This window comes from Quercus lobata, chromosome 10 (assembly GCF_001633185.2).
Source record: "Quercus lobata isolate SW786 chromosome 10, ValleyOak3.0 Primary Assembly, whole genome shotgun sequence".
In the NCBI taxonomy this organism is placed as follows: Eukaryota; Viridiplantae; Streptophyta; class Magnoliopsida; order Fagales; family Fagaceae; genus Quercus; species Quercus lobata.
In genome coordinates, this window is record NC_044913.1 from 29,712,309 (window position 1) to 29,730,131 (window position 17,823).

At 36.3% G+C, this 17,823-nt stretch overlaps 1 protein-coding gene, 2 long non-coding RNA genes and 1 pseudogene across 3 annotated transcripts; all 4 read left to right on the forward strand.

Annotated features, from left to right (window-relative positions):
- Nucleotides 1-415: 415 nt before the first annotated feature.
- Nucleotides 416-3,168, forward strand: LOC115962971. The gene is made up of 3 exons (XR_004085648.1): nt 416-479; nt 678-747; nt 3,140-3,168. It is a non-coding gene; the product is annotated as an uncharacterized LOC115962971 (long non-coding RNA).
- A 4,110-nt stretch (nt 3,169-7,278) lies between these two features.
- On the forward strand, nt 7,279-11,546 carry LOC115964612 (26S proteasome non-ATPase regulatory subunit 2 homolog A-like). The gene is made up of 15 exons (XM_031083888.1): nt 7,279-7,506; nt 7,582-7,668; nt 7,778-7,891; nt 7,984-8,055; nt 8,311-8,411; nt 8,640-8,760; nt 8,842-8,901; nt 9,040-9,107; nt 9,300-9,342; nt 9,776-9,841; nt 9,955-9,993; nt 10,112-10,194; nt 11,011-11,122; nt 11,362-11,436; nt 11,517-11,546. The coding sequence occupies exons 1-15, from the start codon at nt 7,438-7,440 to the stop codon at nt 11,544-11,546; spliced, it is 1,140 nt and encodes a 379-aa protein (XP_030939748.1). The 5' UTR covers nt 7,279-7,437.
- A 404-nt stretch (nt 11,547-11,950) lies between these two features.
- On the forward strand, nt 11,951-14,148 carry LOC115964613 (annotated as a pseudogene).
- Nucleotides 14,149-15,038: 890 nt separating this feature from the next.
- On the forward strand, nt 15,039-15,540 carry LOC115965956. Its single transcript, XR_004086235.1, has 3 exons — nt 15,039-15,121; nt 15,260-15,370; nt 15,484-15,540. It is a non-coding gene; the product is annotated as an uncharacterized LOC115965956 (long non-coding RNA).
- Nucleotides 15,541-17,823: the final 2,283 nt, after the last annotated feature.

The window sequence follows — 17,823 nt, forward strand, 5'->3', positions numbered from 1 at the left end:
TCAATTTCCACGTGTATGCCCCTGGAAATCGAGTCTTAGAGACTCGGTTTCCAATTGGGGTTTTTCAAAATTAACGTCTTCGTCTCTATTGCATTTGTCTCACTTTCACTCACACTCACACTCACACCCTCTCACTCTCACACAAACCAGAGCACTCTCACTTTCTCACCCTCACTCTTACATTTTCATTTCCCACACTCACAAAACTCTCTCATTTTCTCTCTATCTCTCACACGGCCTCTCACATTCACACACGCTCACACACACACAGAACCCCTAGGTTAACATCTAGGTTATTTATTTAATTTTCAGTTTTGATTTTTGTGAAATTTGGGTTTGGATTTTGTGGTAGATACTTTATTTAATTTTTATTTTATGATTTTTATGAAATTTGGGTTTGGATTTGGTGAGTGCAGATGACATTCAACTCTCTTTGGCTGAAGTCAAACTTGCTTGGTTACCCATTCCGATTTTGCTTGGTAAGTTATTTATTTGATTTTTTGTTTTGATTATTGTGAAATTTTGGGTTTGGATTTGGATACTTAACATTTAGGTTATTTATTTAATTTTCAATTTTGATTTTTGTGAAATTTGGGTTTGGATTTTGTGGTAGATACTTTATTTAATTTTTATTTTATGATTTTTATGAAATTTGGGTTTGGATTTGGTGAGTGTAGATGACATTCTTGCTTGGATAGTGCATATTGTTGCTGCCATCCTTAAGACTTTCCAAATTTCTGGCTTCAGGTTAGATTGTTATTGTTGATTAGGATTATAGCTTTTAGGAGAGAATTGTATATCTCATTAGGCCCATTTGCTTGTCTATTAGGAGCTTAGAACTTACAAGTTTATATGAAATAGTTTTCTCATATATTTAAATGTTATAGTACCATTACAAATTACTAAATTATATGCATATAAAAAAGCACTTAGTAGTTTGCTATTGAAGAAACAAATTACATAGTCTTTTTTCAGTTATGTATTTTGGTTGATTGGTTATGATTTAGGTTTTTCGGTTATGAATGGTTTTGTTTAATTAGTTTAAATAGAGGGATTAGATTTAGTTTTGATTAAGGGATTTTGGTTAGAAGTTTTGTTTACGTTAGCTGGCTTGGCATAAATTGGTTTTAGGTATCTACAATCGATTTTGCATATTTGGGTGGCTTTGATTCGGTGAACAAAGCACATAGAACTTACGGCTTTAAGCTACGGGTGCTTTTGAACTCTAGGAACCAAATGCCTCTTTGAAAACAAAACCTAAACCCTATTCAATTATTGAGGGGAATTTAAACGCTGGTTTTCCTTATAAAAGAGATCAGGAAATGTCACTAAATTACAAGATTCTTGGCCCATTTAAACTGATTCTAAAGCAGAATTGGACAACAATATCTCTAGAAAGTTTAGATGTTCAAACAAGCATATCTCATCCAATTTAGTCTGATTTAGAACTGGGTTCTAAGTTGGCTATGGAAAAGTCAACAAATTTTTTTCTTGGTCATTAATATTAGTATAAAACACAAATAATGTGTCACATCATATTATTTTTCAAGTATAAGCATGATTTGTCAATTATCACCAAAGTTGTATCAACACCACTTTAAATGCTATCTTTACTAGCATTGTCAACTTGTCATTAGAATCTGGCTTATTAGCCACTTCTTTTTTGTTTCTTTTTTTATTTTTTTCTCCCCTTCTTATTTTTTTTTTTTTGTTTTTGATCAGTCATTAGCTACTTTACAATTTGTCTACATCGGCATTCCTCTTTTACCAAACTTTTGCATAAGATTTCTCATTCCGAAGGGATAAAATAAAATAAAATAGAGAAAAGTCAAAATATCCTCCATTTAAGATTATGTCTTACTGCTTTACCACTATTAAAACTTAAATTATCATTAAAAATAACCCAATTGATGGGTTTCCAAGAGATTTTAAGAAAAAGTACAAAGAACAGTGGGCAATTTATTATGCCATAATGCTGTATGAAGAAAGCAACTAGTCTTTGTTGAGCAGATAATAACTGCTTGTTTGAGGAATTGGTTTTCTATTTGATGGTAACTGCCAGGTTGGCTCCCTCTCAGACAAGCAGTTAAATAAAGAACATCAGTTACTGAAACCATAAGATCTTTAAAAAAGGAATAATTGAACTTCAAACTAAAAGTTGCTACAAAGGTACTGTGTCAATGTTTTTTTGATACATTTTAAGTTGGGAGTGGGGATTTAAACCCTAGATGTCTCTGTTGGAAACACCAAGCAATGCCATTGAACTATAAGGCTTCTTGGCAAAAGTAGTGAATCAAAGTTAAATTATTATTAAATAAAATGCATTACTATAGCCGCAATATACCTTGTCAAGGTCCTTAACAATTTTAGCCTCTGGTGAAGAATTCTCCTCATATTCCAACCACAACTCACCTATTTCTTGGGCTGCAATTTATAAATAGGAAGTCAAAAATTGTCAAACAACTAATTACTTTCAGGTAGAGGAATGACAAATTCATTTTCCTCACATTGACAACAACACGTGCGCACACATAGAGTTAGTGAATAAAGTACCTCTTGACCCTCCACCAAGTAATTTGCACATGTGGTCTAATGCTTCTCGTTCTTGTCGACTCTTCTCTTCCTTTGAAATCCCATCTGAAGGTGTAATGTCCCCAACAATGGCTATTCAAAAAAAATTTCACAAGGTAAAAATAACTTTTAATCGTTCACCAAGAGAATTTACTAAAGAAAAGCACAAATAAGTAGAGATTATACAATGATCCTCATAAATCACGACTAATAGAACTTTTAAACATTTAAGGTCACATAATTGTAGTGTACTTGTAAAAGGATTAGTTCAATCTGCTGCAATATCATATGGATCCAATCCACTTACGTGTGGCTTTGGACCATTATTCAATATAGGAAAAAAAATGGGAAGGTTATGAACACCTAAGTGTTCTCATTGGAGTATAGTAATTCTAGTTAGACCTAAGTGATCTCATTGAGATTCTAATCAGCAAGTTTATATAGCTAGTAAAATATTAAATTATCATATTTTTGTTTTATTTAGCTTAGAAAAAACTTTTGCACCATCATATCTATGTTTGCTTGCAATGTCAATATTACGTGCTAATTGCTTATCATTCTTGTGCAGTATGGATGCTGCAAATGCTGGACGGATTGAACATACACGGCCTGGCCCTATTGACGATTCGGTGTTAAAGTTGCAGCCCACCCATCGGTCAAAAGCTATTTGGAATGGGCAGGTACAATACAGCAGTAAATATTTATGTAAAATGTACACGCATTTAATTCATACAATATACATGCAGACGTTTGTCATATGTTAATCCAATGATCCGTTTTGTGCAGGATCCAGGGGCCCTTACTTGTCGTGGCTGTACTGAAGAGTTCTCCAACCGAGAGACAATGGTAGACGATCGAGTTGTTGACATCATTAAGGCATTGGGCTTGGAGGGACTGCTGAGGCAGCCGGGTAGAGAGCTTGACCACGGCCTAATTACAGCCTTAGTGGAGCGATGGCGGCCCGAGACTCACACCTTCCACATGCCACATGGTGAAATGACCATTACATTACAGGATGTGGAGGTGATTCTCGGGCTTCCTATCGATGGTGACGCTGTAACAGGGAGCACACAGAAAACTTGGACGACTGTGTGCGAGGAGTTCCTTGGCTTTCAACCTATAACTCAAGACCAGCATAAGGAACTTCATGGCCAAAGGATCCTCATCAAACGGCTTTTGGAGCAAGTTGCTAATCCATTGCCGCCTAATACCGAAGAGGATGAGCTGCATAAGTACGCACGATGCTATATCCTAGCGCTACTGGGGGACACAATATTCATGGACAAATCTGGCGATAGGGTGCATCTAATGTGGGTGCAGCAGTTGGAAGACCTTCGCAACCCACGAAGGTACAGTTGGGGGAGTGCTTGCCTTGCATGGTTGTACCGAGAGCTATGCAGGGCAAGCCATAAGGAAACCAGTCAAATCGGTGGATGCTTACTGTTGGTGCAGTATTGGGTATGGGCCAGGTTCCCCTATTTGTGCCCGGCAATTGAGCGTGGCCCACCAGTGGGCGCTTATGGTCCTCCAGCGCGTGGTCCTCTGTACCTGAAGTAAGTCTCTACCTTATAAGGATTATTTCTTATTGTAGTGATATTATTAATTGCCTAGTTTTTATCTATAACATTATCTTAGTAGTTATATGTGATAACATTATAGTTTTAGTCATGACATTATCTTAGTAGGAAAGTTATAAATATTGATCTTTTGTTCTTGACAACACTTGTAGGTGGGCGTGGGTCCCAAACAAGAAAAATAGGCCTGCCCACATCTTCAGGGACAGGTATCGCCAGAAAATAGCTTCAATGTTACCAAGCCAGGTATGAAAATGCCTTGTTTAACATGTTAACATGTTTAGGAACAAGATATATGTTTGGTGAATTTTGAAATATAAACATAGTTGTCTAATGTGTTGCATACTTGTTTTTGGGCTACTGTAGGTGGTGTGGCAGCCGTATGAAGCCGATTTTGAGGATCTTCCGCCATGGTGCGTTGCAGGGAGGGCTGTGTGGATGGCAACGGTGCCACTTGTATGTTTCCACCTAGTAGAGATACATACATCGGATCGTGTCGTTCGTCAATTTGGAATGATCCAAGAAATTCCCAAAGATGTTGACACTGACACCGTGCTTCATGCCATTGATTTGAGGGGGAAGGTGGGCGTTGATTGGATGCGGAAACATGCTCTGCATTTACTAAATTGGGGTAACCGCCTTCAACGGTGTTGTCAAGCAGTGCTTGGTGATATGCCTCCACAGCATCAGTACTTCGACTGGTTCAAAAGGGTGACTCGGAGGTTCATTGATGTTCCTGGTGCTACATTGACTATACTGGTAACTTCTCCACATCTTGTACATATTACCGTACTTCTTAGCATGAAACCACTATTTATAAAACATGATATATGTGGTCCAATGTATGCTTAGCATCAAAGAAGTAGGTTAAAGTTGTTTTCTACTTAAGATTCCTTATAGAGAACTTTATTCGTTTACCTTATAGAGAACTTTGTTGATTTCAAAATCTAATTTCAAAATCGAAGGTCATATTTCTTATTTCAGCCTTTAGAGTTATGGTATACATTCTTCTTCCCAATTTTTTATGGAATAACTTGAATTGCCCTACAAGCAGAGGGCCCATAAAACATTGATTGTTCATTCGTACATACATAAACTGTATTGCATTACTAATATACTTGGTTTTTCCATGTGCAGATTGAAGGATACCTCCGTTTGTTGGGCCGTCACCCGGTGGGCACGGAGGACCACCAGGACATTATTGATGTGCTGACTGCAGTGCAGGCGATTGGCCGTGTACGACCTCGGCACCCTGAGGTCCCGAATGAGGAGGCAGCTACTCCTGCTGCAGCAGCTACTCCTGCCGCAGCAGCTACTCAGAGGCCAAGCACTACTGAGAGCCCAAGCATGAGCATAGCTCCTACTAGACGTCTGCGTGTTCGTACCCCTCTAGTTGTCCCTACCTCTGATCCCCCTCCACCCACCCCACATCCATCCCTTAGCCCCACAATCCCTTCACCCACCCTACATCCATCTCGTCGTCCCACCATCCCCCCATTGACTCCACATCCTTGTGTTGGGCCTGACATTCGTCCACCCACCCCACGGTCATTTCCCGATGTGTCACCCATTCCATCCTTTGACTTGGGTATTCATCTAACCCCACCTGACATACAGCAAGAGCCACCCTCGGACAATACGTCTATTGGCCCTTCATCAGCCATCACCCCACCCCATGTTCATGTTGAGGAAGCTGGTGGGTTACCTGTTCAACAAGAAGGTCGGCCGAAACGCATATCAAAGGCACCTCATTGTGGGACAGGAGGGCACAAACATGGACACAACGCTGGGCCCGAGGCATCTGACGAAGGACATGCAAGACCTCCTCCTTATTATACGAGACGGCATAAGGTCCAAAAAAGGTAACTGAAATGATACATTTTCAAAGTTTATTTTACAATATATGACCAGCTAAAAAGCATTATTTGTCATATAATAATTACTTAATCATTATGGTTTGTTCATTAATTATGTTCATGAAGATGATGATGCTATGAAAAGGCCAGAAGCACTAAAATTCAAGTTCAGCACAATAAAAGTAGCAACAAATAACTTTTCCAATGCCAATAAGCTTGGAGGAGGCAGCTTTTAGGTCGATTTTGAAGTGGCTGGTAATTTTCTAAAAGCTTAAGCTTCTTGGGACTTGGTAATTTATCAGTTTGGTTTTCTTCTTGTACTTGTATTAAAAACAATTGTGGTTCTTAGGTTATTCGAAACGAGGCCTTACTGTTGCTTACTTATTTGACCCGTGAAGCTGAGGTAAGATATTCCTGCCACTTTGTCATCTAATGGTTCTGCTGAACCTGTGCTTGAAAATGTGTTTGATTTCCCTACTAATTAATACAGTTTTGTGAATTTTAGGAGATTCAAAAAATTGTGGTCTTTGAAGGTGCATTTGAGAAGATTTTCAGCATCATTAAAGAGGAAGGAGGTTCAGAAGGTGGTGTTGTTGTGTAGGTGATTTACTGTTACTCAATTTATCATGGTAGTTTAATCAACTTTTCTAGCTTGTTTACTGATAAATTACTTGTCTTGCAAATGGCTTCTTATTGTTTGGGTGTCTACAATTTAAAACTTGTTTCCTTTATGGTCTTTTGAATGTGACACTTTCTCAATTATATCAATAAATCGAGTAGTTTGTCATGGATTACTAAGACAGCTTCAACAATGAAGTTATGATAGTGTTTAAGTGACTCTATTGCATATCACTAATTCGCTAGCTAAATGAGCTGTTTATATGCTATAATTACATTGAGATTCAGCACCATTTGTGGGTTTTGGTCTGAATGTTCTATTTTGTCATTTTTTATTTACGGTTATGATTCTACTTGTAGCCTAAATTAAGGACTCTTGTAGTTTTGACCATTTTTTTGAGTTTGAAACCCACATGCTTTATTTTATCCTTTGGCTGTCCTCTCCTGTATGGGTTATGTTGCTCATTTGACACATTCTAGTTGAACATTTTAGGTGACAAGAAAGCATGTACAAAGGCTTTGTTGATCCATCATTATGATTTTCTCTTTATGGTTCTACTTGCCCAGACAAACACCTAACATAGAAGAGAGAGAGAGAGAAGGGGGGGGGGATATTCTTTGTAGAAAATTTGTTACAATAAACAGAGGTGTGTGCATTGGCCTTGATTCTGAGTCCCATTTTCAAAACTTTTTGTTTTTCTCAGAATCACAGAACAACTTATGGTCGTTGACTGTTTAGCTATTCCTCAATTTATTCATTTCTATTTTTCTTTACAAGCATTTGAGAATTCTGCGAATATCTTGGTTATAAAACTATTATGCATGTAATGGTGCAGGACTGTCTTCAATTGTTGAACAACCTTCTCCGAACTAATGCATCTAATCAGGTCTGCAGCCTCTGTTGTGTTATATTTTATGCTTGAGATTCTCTCATGCTCCTAATGCTTCCAAGTGTGGTTCAGATACTACTGAGAGAGACTATGGGATTTGACCCCGTAATATCAATTCTGAAGCTACGGGGAAGTACTTACAGTTTCACCCAACAAAAGGTTAGATACTGAAATGTATATAAGATTTTACCATAGATCTTTGAATTTTCTGTCACAGAAGCCTTACTGGTATTTCTTCTTTTCCTTGAAACAAACGCCATGCCAGTAGACAATTAATCTACTCAGTGCATTAGAAACCATTAATTTGTTAATGATGGGAGGTACAGAGGCTGATCCTGGAAAAGATGCAAATAAGCTAACAAATAAAGCAACACTGGTTCAGGTTTCTTACTAACTTCATATCTGCTATAATTACTTCCTTTAGAATCATTAACTTGGTGGTATCTTATCCTGTAATGTGTATATTGGTTGCAGAAAAAAGTATTGGATCATCTTCTTTTGTTGGGTGTTGAAAGCCAGTGGGCACCAGTAGCTGTCCGTTGCGAGGTAAGATGACTTTTCTGAACATTGTTCACTGTCTTTTTGCCTCTCTCTCTCTCTCTCTCTCTCTCTCTCTCTCACACACACACACACACACACACACCCTTTTTGTGCACATAATTTGCACAAAGAGAGAGAGAGAGAGAGAAATAGATAAAAGTTTAGATATTACACAAATAAGCATTTAGGAATTCTATTTCAAATTTCTGGTTGTTGTTGGGTCATTCGCATAACAAATTTTTGTGTTGTGTATTGTGTCAGTCTGAAGAGGATCTTGCTCTGAAGCAACAATTGGAGCTGTATGTGGAGAGAGTTCAGGATGCTGACCCTAACTTACAGAAGGTTGCGCTTGAGAGCATGAGGTAATAGTATTTAATATTTGCTTTCACTTAATATAATTCTGATCTTTATGTTATGGTTTAATGTTTGGGACTTTGTTAACATTTTTGGGTATAAGTTATAATTCATCAATTTGGTTCCTTGATTGATAAAAACATTTCTGAGGTTTTAGATTAACTTTGAAAACATTAGCTCCCTGTATAGAATGGAAACATATGTCATAATAGCATGTAAAATTTTTCCAATTGTAGGCAGGAAATCCGAACCTCTACAAGCTCCATGACTTCGGTCCCAAAGCCATTGAAATTTCTGCGTCCACAGTATGGAACATTAAAGGCATTTTATGAAACCATGGGGAACTCGGAATTGAAGGTATAATTTTGTTTGCTTGGACATTGTCTATTATAGAAGTAGCATTCTAGCCTATCTAATTAACTTTCTTTGTCAATGCAGAAGTACCTCGCTGATATACTCTCCGTTCTGGCTCTCACCATGTCTGCTGAGGGAGAAAGGGTACGACTGAAGTTTATTGTATTGTTTTTGCTGATTTGTTTAGTTGATTCTCTTTACAATTGCTAAAGTAAATTCGTTTTATGTTATTTGGGACTAACATATATTTCATTGCTTTTCTATTGCTGAAAATTCTTTTAGGAGAGCTTAAAATATAGATTGGAGGATTCAGGAAGTGATATTGGCTCATGGGGCCATGAATATGTGAGGTGAGTGTCGTCTGATTAAAATACATTGTGGTCTCTATTGGGTTTTTAGGTGCTGGTAGGTAGTTTGATCTGGTCAAATCAAATTTCATTCTTGCTGGTTTTTAGGTTATGGTAGTGTTTGAAGTTCAATCCATATAAATGAATATTAACCTCACTCACTATTGATTATTATTATTTTTTATGTGTAATCAGGAACTTAGCTGGAGAAATTTCACAGGAATATGCTAAGCGACAGGTTAGAAATCAATGCTATATTAGTTTTCTTTATGAAGAAAAAAGCTTGGTATGGGTACTAGGACCATTCTATAAATCTTATTTTTAGAAACCAGTAAAAAACAACTTTTTATTCATATGCATTTACAGCTCAAAAAATTTTAAATTTGGTTCCATATGCATCTTGATAAACAGATTAAAGTGCTTTAAACTTTATACTATTATGTATTATGATATCCTTGCTTCCCTGAATTTGAAAATATGTATTATGCGGTATGGTATTGGAGTAGTATTACATCTTAATAATGCTCATTGCTCTGTGAATAGAGTGGTGCATTCTCTTTCGATAGAGGATTTTCAAAACGAATTTTATCTTATTTGGCCTTCAATACTTTATTGTTAAGAACTCGTTCTTAATTTTAATATATTTAATTTCTTTGAATTTACCACAACAGAGCGAAGAAGTTCCAATCAAGGATCTTATGGAGCTTGTTCAACAAATAGTTGCTTTTCACATGAAGGTATGATTCAGTAACATGTTACAGTATGACGACTATAGGTGACATTTGAAAGGATTATTTTATTTTATTTTTAGTTTTTAGTTTTGTTCTAATCATTGTGAATTGCAATGCAGCACAATGCCGAGCCTGAAGCTGTTGATCTTCTAATGGAGGTATTGAGCAGTATTTCTCTTTTGATCAGATTTGTTTATTGTGCTTTCCTGCCCTCAATTTTTTTCTCCTCTTCGTGTTTGGCCAATAATGAGATGTGTGTAATTTGACTAATGCTAGGTTGAAGACCTTGATCTTTTAATAGAGCATGTTGACAGCACGAATTTCCGAAGGACATGTCTCTATCTGACTAGTTCGGCTAGGTAAGTGGGATTATACCATAAATTTGTGGAGATTTTTATCCAATGGATTAATCATTTTACTTGTCACAAAAAAAAAAAAAAAAAAGGATTAATCATTTAAGACTATAGAAGCTTGAATTAAAAAAACAGGAGAGGAATTAAAAGTTACAGTTCTCCAGCTAGCATGGGATTTTTATAGGGGGTAGGGGTTCGTGGTTAGACCAATTTGGTGCATGTGTTACTTATTATTATGTTATTTATTTGTTTTTTTTTTTTAAATTTTTTGTTTATTTTATTTTATTTTTAAGTATGTTTAATTTTGAGTTCTGTTTTGGTCATTTATTGCTCTTTTTCTGGTCAAGTCACATGAAAGTTTATTTATTTCTTAAAATAAAAAGATATCTACATTTGGGCTCAAAAATTAAATCCCTTGAGAATACTATGTAACTACGTAAAAGATTGACATCTGACATGAGCTTGCTCTTGTTCAAGGACTTGGAACACTATACTTTATAATAATTGGAACACTTTTGCTGCTTCTTAAGGGTTGAGATGAACGGGTTATTATTTACTAAAGAACATTGCAACATAAATTTTCTGCCTTATATGAAATGCTATACCAATATGTTCAGTAAATGACAACCTTTTGCCTTAGGGTTCTTATTTGTAAAGAGTATTGCAACTTGCAACATTAGTTTTTTGTCATGCATGAAATGCTGCACCAAAACTAAGTTTATAATTGCTCAGTAAACTACAATCTTTTGACTCGGGTTGTTTATTTCACCTCTCTTTCTCTCTCCCCCCCTTGATGACATTTCACATTGCAACATAATGCAGATACCTCCCTGGACCTGATGACATGTTGGTTCTAGATACAGCCTACATGATTTATTTAAAATTTGAGGAGTATCCAAATGCACTTCAGATTGCCCTATTTCTGGATAACATGGTTTGTACTTTAAGAAAAATACTTTTTATAACTCATCCTTCCCTTACTATTCAATTGTGCATTGTGTTTACCTGTATTTGGTGAAGAGCTGCAAGGGGAATTATATTTCTTCATTGATTGAAGAATTTCACAGCTACACATTACTAGAAAATCTTATTAAATACTTGATAAAATTTATGATGCAATCCTTAAAATGTTATTTTGGTTTGGTCCTCATAGTCCAAAGTATTTGTTGGCAGTATGTGAAGCAAGTTTTTACTTCCTGTAATGATCAGCTGAGAAAGAAGCAATTCTGTTACATCCTTGCTCGCCATGTAAGTCTTGAATTCTACATACTTTTGATTTCCTTTGAGTTTATATTGTTGACTAACTTGTTCATCTGGATGAATTTTAGAGAGTGGGTTTGATTTTGTATTCTTTATGAATTGAACTATTTGGCATGATCCTGCACTGTTGCTAGGATTATATAGGAATTTCCTCTTTTTGTATTTAAAGTTAATCATGTCCATATTGTTGGGTTATAGTATCTATCTAATGTAGTAACTCTGTCCTGATCATTGTTGCTGGGTATTATTATAGGATGATGAAATAGTCATGACTGTTGTCCTTGGTCAGCTTATTTCTTTTATTTTATTTTTTAGGGATGGATTGTAGAGTTTGATAATTTCTTGTACTTTGTTGCTATTTTTTGACATGGGAAGGGTAACTTATGATAGATGATTAACAGAGAGGGTGCAAGTGGTAAGAAACTTGTGGGTGAGGCTTGGAATTGGATTTTGAGAAGCTCTATTGACAGATTGTCCCTTTTCTGGTATGGGTTTTGTAAACCTCAGGAGCTGTAATGTTCTTGTTTGAAGGCAATTTTGGTAATATCTTGCACACAGGAGATTGCAGACTCACGGCTGAGTGTGTACAAAGTTTACCAAAGAAGTTTGTTGCCAAGAAAGGAAAAGTACCAAGGTGTCAACTTGATTATGTTTTCCTAGACTGCACATTTGGGAGATTTCGTCAGAACCTTCCCAGCAAGCACTCAGCAATCCAACAGGTACCCACGGTCTTCATTCTATTCATGTTTCTTTTATAATTTATGAAGTGATCGGTGGTCTCAAACATGCTGCGATGTGTATATTATGACCTTACTGTAAGCCCTACATACTTTTTTTTTTTTTTTCCTCATGTTAGATTGAAATGTGCAGAACTTGCAAATATAATACAGCTGTCTTTATATACTTGTATTTGGTTTAATCAAAATCTATTTTCATGGCTATTACCATTGATAGTATCTATCTTGCTTGCTCCTTTGTAGTTTTAGTTTGTTTTACATTAAGGTAATCTTTTGAAAATTTGTGGAAACAATATTCTGCATCTTTAATTTATGGATCATGAAAATTTTTCTGTAGATAGCATATCCTTAGAAACCTGATTTCAAACCTCATCAATGGTTAATTCATTTAGCAGGCATTCATATTTGATGTGTAATTATAAATGAGCCCTTATGTAGGCCTAATTTTTTCCTAGGATACTTTATTTTCCTCTACACATTTTTTTTATTGCTGCATCTAACCTCAAGGTTAATATGAATTCTGGTTTAGGTATATATCATAAATGGATGCTGTTAATTCACAGTTCATTCTTGTTATGCGTATCATTATCTTAGTGTCCATAAGGCACTTAAGCAGGCTTTGGGAATTCTTACTAGCATTATTATATATCAGTAATAGTAATCAATAAGGGCATCCAATTGTGAAAGAAATTCCATTCAAATTATTTTAAAATAGATGACCTTTTATTCTCCTTGTCATAATCTTGACAATTGTTTGCGTAATAAAAAAGTTTCATGTTTATGTTTTATTATTATATTTCTTAGCAGTTTATGACTCTCTCTCTCTCTCTCTCTCTCTCTCTCTCTCTCTCGTTGGAGTGAGTGCGTGTGTGGGCATGTAATTGTTCTTCTCTACAGTTCTATCTTAAATGTTAAGCACATTTCTTATGTCACTGTATCAATATAACCTCAATCTGCTTCTTACATTTCAAACTACGTTTCCATGAAATAGGTTATTAATTGTATATGGCAGCATCCTGATGCCCCTGTGGTTTATCTGACCTGTGACCTTCTCGACCAGGAAGAAATTCTGGCAAATGTGTCCCAAACATTTGGGTCCAAGATCTATGTTGATAAAGCCTTTAATCCAGAGTGTTTCCAAGCTCTAACCCTAACATTTCCTGACATTATCTCTGAAGATTCCTCGTCCCACTTCCAGGTATTAGATGGATTTCCTAAACTATATGAAAGAGCAAAAGCAAAGCTTTTGGAGGCCCAAGCTCACTGCCAGCCTGCCCCTCTCATAATCCGCCCATCAGCACAGTGGTATGCATGTGAGGAAGAGTTCTTGGAGAATGAAAGTCAAAGAAAACTGAGAATGAATGAGGCAGTAAGGGACCAATTTGGTGTTTGGCATGTTTGTTACTCCATTCACTCATCCAAGGAAGAATTAGAATGGGCCCTGCAACTTCTTGTGCCGAAATGGGTTGTTTCAACAACCCCCAGTTGCAGGGCCATGGAGCTAGATTTTGTTAAGAAACACTGCTTTGGCAATCAAGTAGCTCCAAATGACCCTATCTAGAAGCTTCTTGATATTTCCACAGAAGGTTCTCCAGATTTGGATGTATCCGTCAAAGGTGTTAGTGGCTCTCCTATGGTTGAAGAGCACACCCAAACTTATGCTCAACCTCAATTTGAACCAGTAAAAGTATCTACTGGCCTAAAAGGACTTATAAAATTGTCCCCTCCAAGCAAAAAAGTGACATTATTTGGAAGAGCGAGACTTGGTCTCCAAGATTTTAGTTTTTCACATGAAGGTCCAATAGTTGCATCTATCAACAATAACCCTCCACAAATATCTGCCAGCAAAGTCGAAGAATTCTCATTCCAGGAGGAAACTGAAGTGAAATGCCATAAGTCAGAAAGCAAGACAGGTATAGCAGATAAGAGTGTAATAGTCTTGCATGTTATGTTTTCTGGCTAGTGCACATGCGGGTTATTCAAATATTATTGGATGATGACAGCAATAAGAACCAACACTTAGCTCCAAATATTTGGGGTTGGTTATGGAAACTCGACATATTAATCAAGTTCAAAACGTATTCTTTCATTCTATTATATCCGAAATCATAGTTTTTGTTACATCTTTAATTGACAAGTGCTGTTTTGCTAATTTTATTAGTATTATTTTAGGACTTCCTCTACCTTTTTCGTTCCATTGACTAGAATCAAACTCTCTTTTTTATTGGTGCATTAATTGCTCTACTTGGCATATGACCAAACCATTTCACATGACTCCCTCCCATCTTTTTATTAATAAAGGCCATCCAATTTTTAAGCGAATTTCCTCATTTCATATTCTATCTTATTTTTTTCATTTATTCATCTTAACATTCTCATTTCAATTACACTTATTTTATAAACATATTGCTTCTTAACAACATTTAGAGGGGCTAAGCCTCATGAAGTTGGGGAGTTTGAAAATGTGTTGTATGATTATGTTGTTTATCAGGACCGTATCTATTTTTGAACTTTGCTCTGTACGTAGGGTCCAAGGAAACTGATGAAAAGGCTACGAGGTTCTAAAGTTGGATATCTTGGACTGTTGGACGCCAGAAAATCACTATGGATGGACTGAATCTAAGTGTTAAACATTTTTAGATTTAGACCATCTATAATGATTTTCTGGAGTCCAACCGTCCAAGATATCCAACTTTAAAACCTCGTCAGCTTTTTCATCAGTTTCCTTGGACCCTACCTCTGAGGTCCACGAAAATGAAGGTGTATCATAAGAAGTCGGGTAGGTGTATTCAATCGATAAGTGGACCAAATGGGGACTGTATGCCCATCAGCTACTCCAGCTCAGTACATGGTCTTCTTCTTCGGGCTCTATCTGGTTGTTTTGGGGACTGGTGGGATCAAACCTTGTGTTGATCAGTACTGCCTTGATGATTTAGGTTAGTTTTTAGTGCGTGTAGCGCTGCTACTTGGTTTTCTTGCCTTTTTGGGTGGACATAATACTATGTTGCTTTTGTCATGGTTTTATTTCTGCATAAACGGCTTCTCATTTATTGAAATATCTTTGATATGGGTAGGAGCTGGCAGAACCATCAATAAGAGATGCATTTGTTTCTTGCATTCAACAAGGTGCAGATCGTGTGATTGTAAGCCCATTTTTTCTCTTCCCTGGACGACACTGGCATCAGGTAGCTCGGCTTACTTTCCTCTGGTGCCTTGATTATAGATATACTGTACAGAATTGGTGACTAGATTGATTTTTTTTTTTTTTTAAATAAAAATGCTTTGTGTCACTTTACAGGATATTCCTTCGTTAGCTGCTGAAGCTGCAAAAGAACACCGTGATGTGTCATATATCGTTACTGCACCTCTTGGTCTGCATGATCTACTTGTGGTATAAAATTTTATCCTTCTCCTTCTATTGGGCCAACATCCGAATGAATGTCTCTAAAGCTTTGCCAAAAGTTTAAATTATGCTTAACTTTCTGATTGGGCTATGTGCTCTAATTTTATAGTGCTTGCTAGTTTTTTAATCTTCACACCATTTATATTTTGCAAAATGTTCCTCATTATTGCTCTTTGTGGGGAACTTATTAATTTGAACTCAAGTTCTCTCCATGGAGAGATCTGGGAAATGCCATTGAACTACAAGTCTCTTGGCCACTCCAGCCGTAACATGCTTTTCCCTTTCTTCACAAGTGGTACTGTTATATAATACTCTTGATTTATTAAATTAAAACTAGACCCCATTTGGGGCCAATCTGGAGTAACCGAGTAACCCCTGCTTTAAGATTTTACTAATATTTAGATGGAGAGGCATATGTATCCTTCTTAAATGAAATCTATTTGCTTAATTTTTTAGCTAAAATGAAAGTTGTGTTAGTGGTGCTGATCTGGATGGAACTCATGTAGACAAGTCTTGGTAATTTTGTTTATTATTTAATGTGCAATGACACTACATAGTAGCTGTTATTGAAGTATTGTCACTATAATGATAGATCTAGTTATATTCATGCTTTGTTCACTATAAAGAACTTGTTCTTTATAATTAATGCTTTGTTCAACACAAATTACTTATCTTTGTGTAGAATTGTACTGATGACATGAGATCATTTCACTGTATGTACCTGCATGAAAGTTTGACATTTTTCCCAACTTTGTCAACTGCATAACAAATTTTGCCCCAGGAAAAAAATTCATTGTTAATTTATTTTTGCTGCACAGGTGCCTTGATAAAGCCGCTGTAGTGTCAGATGCTGAGAACAAAAGTGAGGAATTCTCCAATCCATGGAGGCTTTGCACTGTAACACAGGTGGAAGAATTGAAGATTTTGATCCGCATGTTTCCAATCTGGGCTACTGGAATTGTCTTTTCTGCTGTTTATGCCCAGATGTGTACAATGTTTGTGGAGCAAGGAATGATGATGGACACAAGCATTGGTTCTTTCACCATTCCCGCAGCCTCTCTCTCATCCTTTGATGTCATCAGTTTTATTTTTTGGGTCCCCATGTATGATAGGGTAATTATTCCAATTGCAAGGAAATTTATTGGCAAGGAGCGAGATTGTATGACAAGGTTTATATTATGAGAATTGTATTACTGGAAAGGTTTGCTATGTAGAAATTTGTATTACAAGATTTATATTATGAGATTGTGGGATCTGCATTTACAAAGTTGGACAGTAATGCTCTTGGTGTATTTTATAATAATGTTATATTAATAATTTCAAAATGCAATACATTTTGTTTTTAATGTACTACATTCACGTTTTTGATGCTCTTAGAACTAGTCTAGATAGGTGATTACCGAATACAACCCTTTGAATCGAGTTTCTGGTTTACACCTACAGGAATGCAAAACAAATGAAAAAAAAAAATAAAAAAAAATAAAAAATAAAAAATAAAAAACCTTCCCAGTGGAAATCGAGTTTCTAAAACTCGATTTCCCTTTGAATCACATTTCTGGTTTACACCTACAGGAATGCAAAACAAATGAAAAAAAAAAAAACTTCCCAGTAGAAATCGAGTTTCTAAAACTTGATTTCCATTTGGGTGGCATTATTGCAAATAAATTACAATAAGCAATTTACAAAAATGCCACTTCAATGGAAATCGAGTTTTAGAAACTCGATTTCCACTGGGAAATACTTTCCCCTAAAAATTTTTTCTCTCGGGCTGGGAGGAAAATTACCCTGTGCTAAAACTCGATTTCCAGTGATATATTTACAAAAATGCCACGTTCACTGGAAATCGAGTTTCTAAAACTCGATTTCGAGTGATATATTTACAAGAATGCCATCAGTGGAAATCGAGTTTTAGAAACTCGATTTCCACTGGGGAATTTTCCTCACAACCCGAGAGCAAAATCTTTTAGGGGGAAGTGTGAGAGCAAACTTCCCAGTGGAAATCGAGTTTTAGAAACTCAATTTCCATTGACCGTGGCATTTTTGTAAATTGGTTTGTGTATATTATTTGCGATAATGCCACCCAAATGGAAATCGAGTTTTAGAAACTCGATTTCCACTGGGAAGTATTTTTTTTTTTTCCCGTTTGTTTTGCAGTCCTGTAGGTGTAAACCAGAATTACTTTTGTCCCTTCCCCTACAATAGTAAAAGAGATCTAGAACACATCACATGGTCAGC